General features: G+C 49.8%; 1 protein-coding gene across 1 annotated transcript; it reads left to right on the forward strand.

Annotated features, from left to right (window-relative positions):
• Positions 1–9,256: 9,256 nt before the first annotated feature.
• CYSLTR1 (cysteinyl leukotriene receptor 1) lies at positions 9,257–15,989 on the forward strand. The gene is made up of 2 exons (XM_054388487.1): positions 9,257–9,265; positions 12,343–15,989. The coding sequence occupies exon 2, from the start codon at positions 12,368–12,370 to the stop codon at positions 13,409–13,411; it is 1,044 nt and encodes a 347-aa protein (XP_054244462.1). The 5' UTR covers positions 9,257–9,265; positions 12,343–12,367; the 3' UTR covers positions 13,412–15,989.
• The last annotated feature ends 812 nt before the right edge of the window (positions 15,990–16,801 follow it).

Genomic DNA, 16,801 nt, shown 5'->3' on the forward strand with positions numbered 1-16,801 from the left:
AAACTCAAAACAAAACAACCCCAAAACACCCAACTCTGGTAAATCAGGCCATGGGATCTGATGTCTGTGGTAATTTATTTGAATAGAGCAGAGCCTGTCACAGATCATTATCCTCAAAAACCTCACAGCAGCATCTCTCCAACCATGCAGGAGATAAGTACAGGCTTCATTAATTGCAAAGTGTCTCCATTATCAGTGTTAAGAGTCTCTAACAAACCTGGATTCACCTTTCACTTCAGAGTTCAAACATTTTCTAGGTCACACAAGCCCTGAAATGATCTTCATGGCAAAAAATCCCAGTACCTGAAAGGATCCTACAGGAAGGCTGGAGAGGGACTTTTCATAAGGGTGTCTAGAGACAGGACAAGAGGGAACAGTTTGAAGCTGAGGGTTAGACTGGAGTGAGTCAAAGTGCAAGGTCCTGCACCTGGGTCTGGCCAATCCCAGGCACAAACACAGGCTGGGTGCAGAGTAGGTTGAGAGTGGTTCTGAAGAGACTTGGGTACGTTGGTTGCTGAGAAGCTCATCATGAGCCAGCAGTGCCCTCCTGCAGCCCAGCAGGCAGCTGTGTGCTGGGCTGCAGCCAGAGGAGTGTGGGCAGCAGGGCAAGAGGGGATTCTGCCCCTTGGCTCTGCTCTGCTCAGACCCCACCTCAAATACTGCATCCAATTCTGGTGTCCCCAGCATAAGAAGGACACAGAGCTGCTGAGGTGAGACCAGAGGAGGCCACAAAGATGACCCGAGGGCTGGAGCACCTCTGCTAGGAGGACAGGCTGAGGGAGCTGGGGCTGTCCAGCCTAGAGAAGAGAAGACTCCAGGGGAACCTTCGAGCTGCCTTCCAGTACCTGAAGGGATCCCACAGCAAGGCTGCAGAGGGACTTTTCCTAAGGGTGTCTAGAGACAGGCCAAGGGGAAATGATTTGAAGCTAAGGGAGGGCAGGGTTAGACTGGAGCTTGGGCAGAAGGGTGGTGAGACTCTGGAACAGGCTGCCCAGGGAGGCTGTGGATGCCTTCTCTCTGGAGGTGTTCCAGGCCAGGTTGGATGAGGTCTTGAGCAGCTGAGTCTAGCTAAGAGGTGTCACTGCCCATGGTGGGGGGGTTGGAGTAGATGATCTCTGAGGTCCCTTCCAACCTGAGCCATTCTATAAAATTCACATATTGTCATGAAGTTTCCTCCTTTCTGTTTCAGAAGAGGAGAAAGCCAACTCACACAGGCTATTTTTGTCTTTTGAGATTACTTCCCAAAAGAAGATTAAAGCAGTTTCCCCACGAGAAATGTTTTCTTGTGTACTGTTGAATTTCCAGGGATATGTTTGTTTTCCTGTCTTCCAAGGAAAAGACAAGAAAGCCTGGTAGTTTACATAATCAGAAAATAAACTAGCAAAAGATAAACATCAAAGGATTTAAATTCACTGGTGTGGGAGGGGGAAAACATCATTAAAAAAAAAAAAAGCCCCAACAGACTATTTTTATTTGTATGTCAGAATGTTGTGGTTTTTTTTTTTTTCACCCCCCAAAAGTTGTGGTAAGAATCCATAAAATGAGTGTCAGTATCTGAACCAAAACCAGAAAATCAAGACCCCAACCTGTTATCAGTTTGAAAATAAATGCTGACCTCCAACACAGACTATGAAGCCTAAAGTAAGTCAGGGCTAACTTGCCCTCACACCCAGTCCTAGTCTAAGAGCCAATAAATGCACCTCAGGTCCGTCCCACTCTGGTAAAAGATCTTAGAATGGTGCAATGCTCTGGGCAGGTTTGCATCCAACAGAGATTTCATGGAATTGTTTGGGTTGGATGAGACCTTTAAGATCAAGTCCAACCCTTAACCCAGCACTGCCAGGTCATCACTATACCATGTCCCTCAGCACCACATCTCACACACACAGTCTCACAGTGTATCAGAGGTTGGAAGGGACCTCCAGAGATCATCAGGTCCAACCCCCCTGCCAGAGCAGCTTCACTTAGGGTAGTCTGCACAGGAATGCATCCAGCTGGGTTTGGAAAGTCTCCAGAGAAGGAGACTCCACAACCTCCCTGGGCAGCCTGTTCCAGGGCTCTGTCACCCTCACTGGAAAGAAGTTTCTCCTCATGTTGAGCTGAAATCTTCTATGTTCTAGTTTGAACCCATTGTTCCTTGGCTTATCACTGTGAGCCACCCAAAAGAGCCTGGCCCCCTCCCCTTGACACCCACCCCTCACATATTGATAGACATTGATCAGATCCCTCTCAGCCTTCTCTGCTCCAGACTAAAGAGCCCCAGGGCTCTCAGTCTCTCTTCACAGGGGAGATGCTCAAGACCCCTGAGCAACCTTGTGGCTCTCTGTTGGATTCTCTCCAGCAGGTCTCTGTCTCTCTTGAGCTGGGGAGCCCCAAACTGGACACAGTACTGCAGGTGTGGTCTCAGCAGGGCAGAGTAGAGAGGGAGAAGAACTTCCCTAGCCCTGCTGGACACACCATGGCTTTTAAACCCCTCCAGGCATGGAGACTCCACCACTGCTCTGGGCTGCCTGTTCCAGAGCTTGACAACCCTTTTGAGGAAGAAATCATTCCTCACATCCACCCTAAACCTCCCCTGGTGCAACTTGAGGCCATTTCCTCTTGTCCTATCCCTTGTTCCTTGTGTTAGAAGAGACCAGTCCCCACCTCAGTCCAACCTCCTTTCACAAGGTTGTATAGAGCAAGCAAGTCTCTTAGTCTCCTTTTCTGCAGGCCAAACAGCCCTAGTCCCATCATCTTGCTCCTCTGAAGACTTGCTCCAGACCTTTTACCAGCTTCATTGACCTATTCCAGTACTTCAATGTCCTTCTTACAAGGAAGGCTCCAAAACTGATCCCAGTTTTTGAGGAAAGACCAGTGCCAAGTGCAGGGGGACAATCAAGTCCTGTTAGCCACACTCTTGCTGATCCAAGCCAAGATGCCATTGGCCTTCTTGGCCACCTGGGCACACACTGATCCTCAGCCAGCTGTCCACCAACACCCCCAGGTCCTCTATCACCAAATAGTTTCCAGCCACTCTTCCCCAGCCTGCAGCATTGGTGGGGGTTGTTGTAAGACCTCAGGACAATTAATAGAATTATTCTGAGGCTGTGATAAACGAAGCCTGCAGGCATGGGAAAAGCTTCTGCTGTGTTGCCTGGGAAGGACTCATCCCCAAAGGGATGCTGAACGTGGCTCAGGTCTTGGCTGGGGTGTCTGCAGTGTGACTTGTGACATAAGGCACAGCCTAAAGCAAGCCACATCTCCCCCATCTGCTCAAGCCCTCACTTGATACGTGAACAAAACAGGAAGAGGAAGCAGCAGTTGGCTCTAGCAGGACAGATCTTCTGATAAAATGGCTTTCCTCTTTCTTGCAGGTTGACCTGCTGGGACTCTAAAAAACCCCAGGGAAACCCTAGCTTTTCAAATCAGCAGTCCAAAAGCCTTTGTCATTTCTTTTAATTTTTCTCTTTTTCAAGGTGTTTAACCATGAAAGGGACTTGAGATGCTAAGCTGCAAGGCACCAGGGATCCCTGCCTGCCCTTGGCTTCACACTGCAGAGAAGCAGATTTAGATTGGATGTCAGGAGCAAGCTCTTCACCATGAGGGTAGTGGAACACTGGAACAGCTTGGCCAGGGAGGTAGTTGAGGCCCCATCCCTGGAGATATTCAAGGTCAGGCTTCACAGGGCTCTGGGCAGCCTGATCTCTCTGGGGATGCCCCTGCTGACTGCAGAAGGGGCTGGACTGGATGAGCTTTGGAGGTCCTTTCCAACCCAGACCATTCTGTGATGCCAACAAGATCTAGAGGTGTTCAGCAGCTGGTAAAGCCAGTCCTGGAACTGGCACAGAGGTAAAACACAAACCTTGTCTTTGACAAGCACCTGTGTAGTGTCTTTGTCTGGAGTATGATCAGGTGGTGGTGCATGGGCCAGTTGTCATCACTTGCTGAGGTCCTTCACTAGCTGACACTCTCCAAAAGAGTTTCTGGACCCTTGCCTGGAGTTTTGGCCTGACAGTTCTATCTTTTCATTTCACACAAGGTGAAAGGATCAGAGCAGATTAAAGGGTCCCCAAAAGCCTTGATTCCAGGAATTTTTCCTGGCAGAAGGTGCTGAAATTATGGTTCCTTCTCCCAAAGGCTCTTCTAAACCCAGGTGTGAGTCAGTCTAAGTGCACCCAACTGCAGGAACAACATGAAGCACTCTGACTGCAGCATCTCAGGGAGCCTGAGGCAGCCTGTACCCATGCCCATACCTATACCAAGGGGACACTTTCCATTCTTTACAACTCCCTGAAAGGAGGTTGGAATGTGGTAGGGGTTGGTCTCCTCTCCCAATGACAACTGATAGGACAAGAGGAAATGGCCTCAAGTTTTGCCAGGAGAGATTTAGTTTGGACAGGAGGAACAATTTCTTCCCCAAAAAGGTTGGCTGCCCAGGGAAGTGGTGGAGTTCCCATCCCTGGAGGGATTTAAAAGCCTACAAGAAATCTGGGGAGGGACTTTTTTTCAGGGTGTCAGGGAGTGATAGGAGTGGGGAGAATGGATCTGAGCTAGAGGAGGGGAGACTTCGATTAGATGTCAGGAAGAAGTTCTTCACTATGAGGGTGGTGAGACACTGGAACAGGTTGCCCAAAGAAGTGGTGGAAGCCTCATCCCTGGAAGTTTTTAAGGCCAGGCTGGATGTGGCTCTGAGCAACCTGATCTAGTGTGAGGTGTCCCTGCCCACGGCAGGGAGGGTTGGAACTGGATGATCCTTGGGGTCCCTTCCAACCCTGACAGTTCTGTGATTCTGTAGATGTGGTGCTCAGGGCCATGCTTTAGTGGTAGCCTGGCAGTGCTGGGTTAGTGGTTGGACTTGATGATCTGAAAGGTCTCTTCCAAGCAAAAGGATTCTGTGAACTGAAGTTTAGATTACCAACCTTTTACATAAAATTCAAAGAGAAACAACCTATTTTAGGAAGTCCCAGGAGAGGAAAGAAGCAGCCACGTGTTCAAAGGTTGTTTTTTTCACCATGAAACCCAGTCCTTCCAATTTCTTCTTCAGAAATAGCCAGTGTGAAAGCAGTTGAAAAGCTTTCTCCTTCTGGCTGGAAACTATTTAGATGTTTAGAGTTCCCTTGAACTCCAGCAGCAAAGGAAGAAGCAGTGCAGTGGGCTGGATTGAGATAACATTTAATGGAGGGCTCAACCTCTTGGAGTCTGGTGTCTGACTGGAGCTGGGGAGTTGGGGTCCAGGAGGAGAAGGCAGTGGAAGGTCAGTCAGTGCTAACTGGCAGCTTTCCTTAACCCTAAAGCATGATCAGGCTCTTTCCAGATGGTCCCAGACAGATCTCCCATGCCCCTAAATCTGCCTTATCCCATTGTCCTTTGAGAGGGGAATCAGACTGATTTACCATCTGAGCATTAAGCTACCCTCATTAAGCACTAACACAACAGATCTTCAGCCTCTGGTTACCTGCCAAGCCATTAAAATCTGTGTTGCTAATTAATAATCACCTTTCATAGCAGGCAAAGGGCATCTTATCTAGGCAGGTTCCTCTGGTGAAGTGCTGGAGGAGCTGATGTCTCCAATGCAGTCACCACTCACATGGACATCTGCTGGCACGCAGGAAGTGCCACTAATGAGCCTCATCAAGGTGGCTGTGAACATCTGCCACATCACTCAGCTCTCTAAAGTGCTCTGAAAGTCCCTGAGCAAAGAGTCTGCAGGGTGATGGCTGGTTCATCTCCTCAGCAGCTGTGGTTTATTAAAGCAGATAAATGACCCCTTCCAAACTGTGGCTGGCTCCCTGGTATGGCTGGAATTCAGGTTGTCACTCCTTTAGCCCAGACTTCTAGTGAGCTGGAAAGGAGAGCAAAGAAATCATTTTGCACCACAGTGGAAGTGAAAGGGCAGGGGACAGCTACCCTTGCCCAGTCCCAGATCCTGAAGAGCAGCTCTCCTTCCCTTGCTGGCATCCATTTCTCTCTTCTTTCCTCTTTACCTTCAGCCTTCACCACACTCCCAACTCTTCAGCCAACCATTCCAGAGGACAAAAGATTTCATCCAGCTCCTTACAAGTTCTGCAGTTCTGCTCATCATGTCTGGACCTCACCAAAAGCCATGTGTCTTCTTGGCCTTCTCATATCAGAGCTAAAGTTTAACCTCTTCATAGGAATGCAGTGAAGAAATCCTTTCCGTGCTGTAAGTCTGCCTCTTCTGCCAGCACATCTGGAGCAGCAGACTTCTCAATCCCACTCCAACTTCAGCCTGACCTCACAAGCAAAAATATTCCTGTTCATGAGAGTAAACAGCAGAAAAGATAAGAAGAAGGAACAGCAAAGAGAAAGGAGAAGAAATTACAAAGCTGAGTAGCAAAAAGCAGAAGGAATAGAGAAAAAAAAATTGACCCAAAAAAGCAGAAGGGATGGCAGAACCAAGTAACAACAACAGGAGCACCACAGGCAAAGTGCAGAACCAGTGCACAGAGCAGGAGGTGGTGCAGTGGGTTGGCCAGTCTGGGAGGTGCTTGGGCCTCCATCCTTGGAAGTCTTAAAGACCAAGTGGGATAAAGGCTTGAGCAACCTGGCCTGGCATGGTTTGAGCAGAAGGTTGAACCAGATGTCTCCTGAGGTCCCTTCCAACCTGAATGATTCCATGAAGTTATGATTTGAGTGTCCCATGCTGCCAAGTGGCTCCTGGGAGATGGTCAGGCTTTTATTGCATACTGAAACACTTATTTATGGAGGGGGCTCCATGTGGAGTTAGTGCTCTCTCCAGCAGCCTTCCTCCAGACACTGTTCAGCTCTGCACCCTTCTAGCTCTCCCAGCACAGAACCCTGGTGCCATCTCCCCACCTCAGCACTGGCATGGGGCCTGGCTCATCCCTTCTGCAGCTGCATGCCTCTGGGTTGCTCTTTCTGCTCCTGCCCCAGGTGAAGGCTCTGGCACTCAGCCAGCTGACACAGACCTGGGATCTACTCCCTGTTAGTGAGGAGAGTTTGGGAAGCCTCAAAGCCTGGATGTCACTGCCCAACCATCTGCAGGAGGTTGATAAATGTTGTTATCCAACATTGTGCCAGAAGATATAGAAGAAGCCTACAAGCTGGAGAAACTTCATAAGCACCAAGCAGCAATCCCTTCCCTTCAGAAAGAGCCACAGGACCAACCACAGCAGTGACATTAGGGTCCAAGGGGCTCTTGTGGGAGCTAGGGCTGGAAGAAACCACTCTCCCTCTCACCACATACTTTCCTCCCCATCTGCCCCACCATGGAATTCCACCCCTGCCAAACTGGGGGAGCAAGTCCTAGAGCAGGGATGTTTCCTTCCTGCACTGAGCACTCCTAAATAAGTGTGGGGTGTGGACAGGAACAGCCTCACACACAGGGGCAGGGACAGGCAGGGAGGGGATCCTTCAAGTGTCCTCCACCTCACAGAGCTGCCATGGGAAAAGGAGGACTTGCTGAGATGTATGTCCCAGGAGCAGAAGGCAGAGTTCAGCTGGTTACTCTGCTTGAGTGTGTGTGCCTGCCACTTTGGAACTTAATTCTGAGGAAGTGTAGTTAAGTATTGTTATTTCCCAGGGGAAGCTAAAGCTTACTACTGGAGTGCCTGCCAGGGGTCAGTTGGGATCAGATGAAAAAAATCACCTTTCTGGCTCCCAAATGGCTGTTAGAGCTATTTCTTGGCCACTGCAGCATCTCTGCATGACCTTCCCAATCCAAGGAAGGTCTGGCAGAGAGCTTTGCTCATCTTAGTCTCCCACACAGAACTGCAGGGTTGAGGATGATGTGGGGACAGGGCAAACAGCTCTGCTGGTGTCTGTGGTCAAGATCCCAGGAGCTGTACCTTTGAGAACCCAAATTCTGCAGAAGACAGCATGCTGCCACCACTTCCAGGGCAGTATAGGGGCAAAGTTGGCCCTGAGGGCAGGAAAAGATCTTCTGTGATGCATATGTTGGTTCAGTGCAACTAGAAGTCAGGATTTTCAGTGCTGACCTGCCACTAGGTGAAAAGATCTGCCTCCACCAGTGCAATTTCTCAGCCAAGCACAGCAGAGGCTGTACTGGGGCACCTTCCTGTCCTGCTGGCATGCAGCTGAGGCTGTCCCATTTGCACTTGCATGCTCATGATGCTCTCAGTCTTCCACTGTTTCCCACATGCAAGCTTCATCCTTTTATAGCCCATCTGGGTGGACCATGCAGCCAGCCTGGCCTCACCCACATGTAGGTCTCTGGAAGGTCCAAAACTAGCAATCAAAACAAAGTTGGGGCAGAAAAAAATGGCTCAAAATCTAGCCAGATAGTGACCCAACCACACAGAACTGTGGTGATCACAGAATCTCAGCACGGCAGGGTTTGGAAGGGACCTTTGGGGATCACCTAGTCCAGCCCCCCTGCTAAAGCAGGCTCACCCACAGCAGGTTGCCCAGGATCACCATATCCAGCTGAGTTTGGAATCTCTCCAGACAAGGAGACTCCACGACTTCTCTGGGCAGCCTGCTCATGGGCTTTAGCATCCTTACAGGAAAGAAGTTTTTATTCCTGTTCAGATGGAACATCCTGGATTCCAGTTTGTCTCTTGTCCTGTTGTTGGGCACCACTGAAAAGAGTCTGGCCCCACCCTCTTGTCCCCTGTCCCCCACCCCCCCCCCCCCCCCCCGCCTTCAGACATTGATCAGATCCCCTCTCAGTCTGCTCTTCTCCAGGCTAAACAGCCCCAGGACTCTCAGCCTTTCCTCCTCACAGAGATGCTTCAATCCCCTCAGCATCTTCATAACCTTCACTGGACTCTCTCGCGAACTGAGGAGCCCAGAAGTGAAGTCAGTGCTCCATCTGTAGCCTCATTAGGGCTGAGCAAAGAGGAAGGAGAAACCTCTTTGACTTGCTGGTGATGCAGGCACCTTTAGGGCAGGAGCACCCTCTGTCACTGCTTACACCTGCTCATTGCAAAGGAGCTGGACGAGGTTTTATCAGGGGACACCAGCACCAGGTGGGTTCCAGGAGCTGGGGATGCAGCTGAGAACAGAAGTTCTTCATGGCAGATCTGACTCAGATGCTGCAATAAGTGCAGATTGGAGCCACCCCACACAAAAACCAAGGCTTCCCCCAAACGGCTTCCACATCACCAGAGGAGGGGGGAGCGGGGTACCCCCACCTTCGGGACGGACTCTCCCAGCAAGGACCAGCACTTCCCGAAGGAAGCGGGGCGGCGGGGGCTGGTGCTGGTGGGGCGGGGCCGGGAGGGGCTTTAAGGGCTCTGAAGGGGCGGCCCTGGCAGAGCTGTGGTCTGGTTCGGCTAAGGTAAGTTTTCACAAGGGTCCTCTCCTTTGGGGTGTGGGGGTGCCGGGCCGGTGCTCCCGGGCTGTCCCCGGGCAGCGGCAGAATCCTGACTCGGGAAAAGGTTTGCAGCCGGGTTTGTAGCCGCGGGGCTCGGTTACACCGCGCTAGGGAGCCGGGCGGTTCGCTACCTGCTGCTCCTTGCTGGGGTTTTTCGTTCTTTTGTTCTTTCTAAGCGCAAAGCCTGTTCCTCCTGCAGAAAGGAGTCCGTTCCGAGGTGTTTTGAAGCAACTCCTATTCCTCTCTTGGGGCTCGAAGTTGTCCTAGGACCAGTGGTGCTTCACCTCTGAGCTCAAAATAAACAGCAGCATCCTCTTCGGTCCTGTGCTTTATGGCTGTGTAATTAAATGTGGTGTAGTTTGCTTATGACCAGCTGTGAACCAGGTGTGCTGCGTGAGACAAGGGAGAGCAACACTGCGGTGGTCCTTTGCCGGGGGTTTGCTTATCTCGGGTTGCTTTTCTCAGCCGGCGATCACCGCCACACCCTCTAATTCACGCACAGCCCTGAGGAACCCCAGCTCGACGATCTTAGAGGTCTTTGCCAACCAAAAACAATTGTGTGATTTAGATCGGACATTGGGAGGAGGTTCTCTGCTGCGGGGGTAGTGAGGCACTGGATCAGGTTGCCTGGGGTTGGGGCAGGGGAAGCATCCCTGGAGACTTTTGGGACTAAACTTGATGGGGCTCTGAGCAGCCTGATCTGGTTAGGGATGACCCTGCTGAATGCAGGGGAGTTGGACTAGATGACCTTTGGAGGTCTCTTCCAACCCAAAAAGTGGCAGAAGTGATAATTGTCTTTGGGATGCAAACCTGGTCTAAAGCCTCAGCTAGGAAATGGTGGTTTGGGGGGGGTTTGGTCTTTACAGCTATACTTCTAGGTGTGGGGCTCTCTTTTACTTCAACAGTCCACTTCAGTACTGAAATCATCAGCTTTCCTTTTAGTTACCACTTCAAATTCTGCTTAGAAATGTGATAGATAGCTGGTTGTAGTTATCTTCCAGACATATCCCTTGTGTGGTTGCTCGCTCTCTGCTAATCCCTTTAAGGACAGCAGCTGGGAAGGCTGAAGTTTTGACCCAAAGGTGATAAAATGTTTATGATGCAGCTCAATGTCACGTAAGCAGTGTGCAGAGGCAGAAAGATTAAATAAGGAAGTTTAGCTAAGGGGCTGAAATGTTTATCCTCTAGTGATCTGGACCCAGCTGATCCTAAGAAAGTTTGGACCAGGTGATCTTCGAGGTCCCTTCCAACCTCAGATTCTGGGATTCCTTTGGTTCTCTCTCAGGCAGGACAGCTAAATGGGCAGCTGAAATCCCCCTCCCATTCTGACAATAACCAGGCTACAATAATCATTATTGTGCTTTCTTATACCCAATAGTGATTTATTTATATTCTTTCACTTTCTCTGCTTGAACTTTGTGAAGAAAAATTAAAAAGACAGCCTTAAAACCATCCCAGGCAGAAGGGAGGAGAAGCCCACAGTGGCAGAAGGTCACAATTCCTTCTGCAGACACATACTGCTCATGCCCTCTGAACAGGCATGTGAGAACCTGAGCCCGAACGGCTGGGAGATGCAGATTCTGCCTGTGCTGCCTGATTCCCCCAGTGTTCCTCTCCACTTCTCCATCTGCAGCCCTGTCTCTTATCTGAGTGCTGCTTTTGGGGAAACCTCTCTGTTTATCCCCTGGGTTGGCCATGCATCCCAGCTTGTCTCATTTTCTGCTCCTCCTTCGTGCCAGTCATTGCTGCCTGCAGGTGCAGGAAGACAGAAGAAGCCGCAGTGCTCACAAGAGCCCATTCCAGCCTCTTGAGCTCAAGCATCTTGGTTGTGTTGGGTTTAATGTCTGAGAAAACACCTATCTGTGATGCCATGGGAAGCTCAGAGAGTTCAGGCTGAGGCACTGATCTTGATGTGTTCATGCAGTGCACAGCACAGCAGGGTTTGCTTGCCAGGTCTGCTTGCTCAGCACTAAGCCAGAGATAAGAGTACCCCTAGGAAGAGCTTCAGCACCTCTCTTAGATTGCCTTGACAGTTCAAAAACACAAGCAATGAGCTTTTCTCATAGTATTACACTACCTGCTCCTCCCAAACAATGAGTTCATCAGATCAATCTTACCACAAGTTTCATTTTAGCCTTTTGTTGGGGTGTTGTCTTTTCGTAACTTGAAACTCAAGCCTGAAGTGAAGCCCTCAGGCAAACAGAGATGCCAATAGTGTGGGATGAAGGCTGGATGTCAGCATCACCCAGGGCTTGGTGTCCTCTCACAGCTCCACTAGGGCAGCAGCTTCATGTTTCTGGCTGGTCCTTGCAGAGGACAGATGGCTGGAGCCATGAGAAGCTTGCAGGAGTGATGTCTGGTGGTGGTAAGACCCACTCTAGGCTTCCCATCATGTGGATCTGAGAAGCCAGCAGACTCATCCAAGCTGGGTGTGAGATCTGAATTTTGCCACCATCAGAAGCAGGCTGCTGAGAGGCAGTGTTTATGGGGTGTGGAGGGGACACAGATGTGAATTTGCTGCCTTCTGATTGCTGTAATGAGCGTCGTTAGATAAGTTCCATTTATGCCAGCTAAGGTGAAGGGTAGGTGATGATGTACAGCACACTGATCTCTGACAGCTGTGCTGAGCCTTGGATGCCTCTTCTGGCCAAAGGCCTCTGTGCAGTCACAGGAATGGTTGCTCGGGCACCCCAGCATGTCCCGAAGTAGCCTGAGGGGAAAAAAAAATCCTCTCTTGCCTTAAGGATTCCCTCATCTCCTCTGTGGTATTTGTTGGGCTTTAATGTACTTGACTGAAAGTTGGAAGCCTTGAGCATCCCAGGAAGGTTCTGAATTCCCAGTAAATCCTGGAGACAGACAGAAATTCCACTTCAACGCTGCCAGACTATGTTTATGAGTGAGAATGCACACAATTTAACATCAGTTTTGAGCACCCCCACACACACCCCCAGAGCAACTTGGGGCCACTTCCTCCTATTTAAAAGTGAGGGTTTACTTCCATGTGCTGCTTTACGCATCTCACCTGAGCTCTTCCTCCTCAGGCCTGACTCTTCATCACCAGGCAAGATGTCAGGGCTGCCCAACAACCTGTCGTGTCAGCACTCCATCGATGACTTCCGAAACCGCGTCTACTCGACGCTCTACTCCATGATCAGCATCGTGGGCTTCATGGGCAACGGTGTGGTGCTCTATGTCCTCATCAAAACCTACCAGCAGAGGACAGCCTTCCAGGTCTACTTGATGAACCTGGCTGTGTCTGACTTCCTCTGCGTGTGCACCCTGCCTCTGCGCGTCATCTACTACGTCCACAGGGGCAACTGGTTCTTTGGCGACTTCCTCTGCAGGATCAGCTCCTACGCCCTCTACGTCAACCTGTACTGCAGCATCTTCTTCATGACTGCCATGAGCTTCTTCCGTTGCATAGCCATCGTTTTCCCAGTCCAGAACATCCACTTGGTCACGGAGAAGAAGGCGAAATTTGTCTGTGTTGGCATCTGGGTGTTTGTCACCCTGACGAGCGCTCCCTTCCTGCGGAACGGCACCTACCAGCGCGCCAACAAGACCAAGTGCTTCGAACCCCCCGAAGACTCCCAGAAGACAAACATGGTGGTGATCTTGGACCTCATTGCCCTCTTCCTGGGTTTCATTGTTCCCTTCATTGTCATAACCATCTGCTACACCATGATCATAAGGACCTTACTGAAGAACTCCTTGAGGAAGAACCAGAGCAGTCGCAAGAAGGCTGTCTGGATGATCGTCATCGTGACTCTCACCTTCCTGGTGAGCTTCACTCCCTACCACGTCCTGCGTACCGTCCACCTCCACGTGCTGCGGCTCAACACCAGCTGCAAGGACGCCATAAAGCTCCAGAAATCCGTCGTGGTGACCCTCCCCTTAGCAGCTGCCAACTGCTGCTTCGACCCTCTCCTCTATTTCTTCTCAGGAGGCAACTTTCGGAAGAAACTTAGCACCCTTAGGAAAGGTTCTTCCTCCAGCTTAACGCAAGCCTTCAGGAAAAAGTTCTCCGTCAAAGAGAAGGATGAGGAACCCTTTGGAGAAAGCCACAGGGCGAATGGAAAGAAAGCTGTGGCCCCTTTATCAGGGGATTAGGCCTTCCCCGAGGATCTCAGATGGCCAGTGGAGATCCTGGTACCCTTCCAGAAGACACAATGGAGGCTCGTAAGCTTTTGTCACAATTAGCTGCATAATAATGATGGTCCATGGTTTATGCTGCCAGAGTCCTCCTCAGGAGCACTGCTTGGACATGGACAGCCACTTTAAGATGGAGGAGCCACCACCAGCCAGCACCAGAAAGCTGTTGATGTGATGATGAACTCACGAGCTCTTCAAAGCCTTTATTTGTGCATTTTCTTCATTCCACCGCTCTGCAAAGATTGTTCATTCCCCCAGCCAGTGGGAAATGTAAACGGCATTGGCCAGATGCAGAATCTGGGGAGTTCCTGACAAACAGAGAGGGCAGAGGCTTCACCAAGCCTTCAAACAGTTGCTGTGTGTACACAGCAGAGGCTGGGATGATTCCTGCCCTCCTCACAGCTGTCTCTGCTTTGGATTTTGGTTTTCAAGATAATTATGTGTGCTAGACTTGCAGGGTTGGTGGCCAGGTCTGCAAATCCAAGAACTCAGACTTGAGCCCCTCTCTCACCCTCAATGAGCAGGTCTTCAGATTCACTCTCATGAGCAACAGATCTGCCATAAGTGTCTGAATTTCTGGGAAAAGTCTTGTCTGTGAGAGCTGTTTTAGAATGGCAGTAACCTGGTGTGCACCCGAAACCTTTTGCAGTGGGACTAGTCCTGTAAATGATGGCTACAGGATCTGGATTATCACTCCAGTTCTTCAGGAGGTCCTGCCTAAAAGCAGAGCTCTGAGTGCTTGGGGCACAGTGCAAGCTCAGCCCTGCCTTTCTGAGCTGTTGACCAAGTCTTTTGAAAGAAATAAGAAAATAAGTAAGAAACATAACAGATAAGTCATTGAAAATAATGATAAATGATATCTGCTCCTGTTTGAGAGTGTTCAATGTGCTCACACCTTGCAGTGTGAGGCAACCCAAGGCCCTTGGAGGAATCTCTAGGAAGATCTGGAGACTGAGAGTCTGAGTCTGGATATGACATGAGGGATTCTTGAGCACAGTATGGTGAAAAAGAGCTTCGGTTTATGTCTTTAATCAGGACCTGGGCAGAAGGAGGCATTCCTGTGCTTTTCCAGTGAACCCATGGAGAGGCAGCACTGTCTGCCTTCTGCTGAAGCAAAGCCCAGCCCCAGATGCATGCTACAGCAAGACAGAAACAGCAAATCTTGTAGGATTAAGGCTTTTAGCCAGAAAAGTTGTTGATAAATGAACAGCAAGTGTGTTTTGATGTGGCATTTACTCAATTTCTTCATGTTATCTTCAATAAAGAAAGCAGTGTTAATACTGTGGAAGAAGAGTGAGCAAAAGGAGCTTCCTGTGGAGTCAGCTCTGCTTGAGCAATGGTCTGTACAGATACACAGAGGGGAAGTTCACTCTTTATGCCACAGTCTGTATATTTCTGGGCTGGAAAAAAGATGCTTTAAAAGGCAAATTCTGCTGCAGAACAATTGCTGGATGTAAGTCTACTTCTGGGGTATTCTGTCCACTTCTGGGCTCTGCAACTCAAGAGAGACAAGGAGTGGAGAGAGTCCAGCTGAGGCTTTTTACAGCTTCATGAAAGGAGGTTGTAGTCAGGCAGATGTTGGTCTCTTTCCCTAGTAACAAGTAATAGGACAAAGGGAAATGGCCTCAAGTTGCCCAGGGGAGGTTTGGGTTGGATATTGGAAGAAACTTCCTCACTGAAAGGGTTCTTAAGCACTGGAACAGGCTGCCCAGGGAGGTGGTTGAATCCCCATCCCTGGAGGTGTTTAAAAGATGCAGAGATGTACTGGGTTAGCTCCAGACTTGTAGAGTTAGGGAATGGCTGGACTCAGTGATCTTAAAAGTGCTTCAACCAAAGCAATTCGATGATGCTGAGGGGCCTGGAGCATCTCTCTGATGAGGAAAGGCTGAGAGCCCTGGGGCTGTGCAGCCTGGAGAAGAGCAGACTGAGAGGGGGTCTGATCAATGCTTATCAGTTGCTAAAGGGCAAGGGTCAGGAACATGGACCCAGGTTCTATTCAGTGGTGCCCAGTGACAGGACAAGGTGCAACGTGCACAAACTGGAACCCAGGAGGTTCTTTTCTGTGAGGGTGCTGAAGCCCAGCAAGATCTGAAACACCTACAGGAAATGCCAGGGATCTGTGGAGTGGAAGAGGGCTGGAAGCTCCTCATGTAGAGGAGCATTACAGTTCCCTCTACACCCACAGGATCCTCTAGCTCAAAGAGACACCACCAGGCTGCTTTGGATAGGTGAGAGCAAGAGCTGGCTCTTTTCAAGGGTTAGCAGTATCAGAAGTTGTGTCTCTGAGCATTAAAGGCACTTTGGAAATAGAAATCCTCATGGAAAAAGAGTTTCAGAGCATTCAGAAAATTAGCTGCACGTTCAAATAGCCACAGTTTGAAACAGTGTAGAGTGAAGCATTGCAAAAGGTGTATTTTTGTTGTACCAGAGGGTTGTTTGGGTTTTTTTCTCTTCTTCTCTTTATTCTTTTATGAATCAATGGTTATGGTGAGAGAAATGACACTGGGTTTTGTGCTCTGGGACAGACTATTTAAAAACAGAGCACTGAAAATTAAAAGAAACTGTTAGTTTTATTTTAGCAATTTCTGGTTTCTGTGTCTTGATTTTCATGCCTCTGCAGGCAGAGTCCTCTTCCCTACAGCACATTTTTACCTACAACCAGTGCTGGAGTGTAATATTCACAAAATCATTTATAATGATAAGATAAAAACTTAGTAAGAGCAACACAGATGTTGCTGGGGGTGACTCCTGGAGCAGGCTGCAGATGCTGGTGGACTCACTGGGCCAGTGTCTCAAAGCTGGACTTTGGTCCAGCCAAACTGGCCTTTGCTGTAGCCTGACTTCACTGGGTTCAGGGCACTGTCTGGGGCTGCTGGTGTGAGGACCTGTCAGAGCTAAACCACTTCTGATTGTAATTGGAGTCCTGGTAGGTCTTGCAGAGGTGGAGCACCTCAGCAACGAGCAGCTAGGTAGGACATTACTCAATGTGTATTTGCAGGTAGAAAATGCTTGCAGACACGTGGAGGAAGTGATGCTTTGGTGAGGATGGAGTATTTGGGTGTCCTGGGTGGCCACATATCACACACAGCTTCCTGCATGGAAAAGTTTGCTGAGAATGTTTTCATAGAACCATAGAACATTAGGGGTTGGAAGGGACCTCCAGAGATCGAGTCCAACCCCCCTGCCACAGCAGCATCACCCAGGGGAGTCTGCACAGGAATGCATCCAAGTGGGTTTTGAAAGTCTTCAGAGAAGGTTTTCTACCTGGCTTTTCCCAAGCCTGGTTGAGAGGTGTCCCTGCCCACGGCAGAGGGGGGTTGGAGTAGATGATCTCCGAGCTCCCTTCCA

The sequence above is a fragment of the Indicator indicator genome, chromosome 17, assembly GCF_027791375.1.
Source record: "Indicator indicator isolate 239-I01 chromosome 17, UM_Iind_1.1, whole genome shotgun sequence".
NCBI lineage: Eukaryota > Metazoa > Chordata > Aves > Piciformes > Indicatoridae > Indicator > Indicator indicator.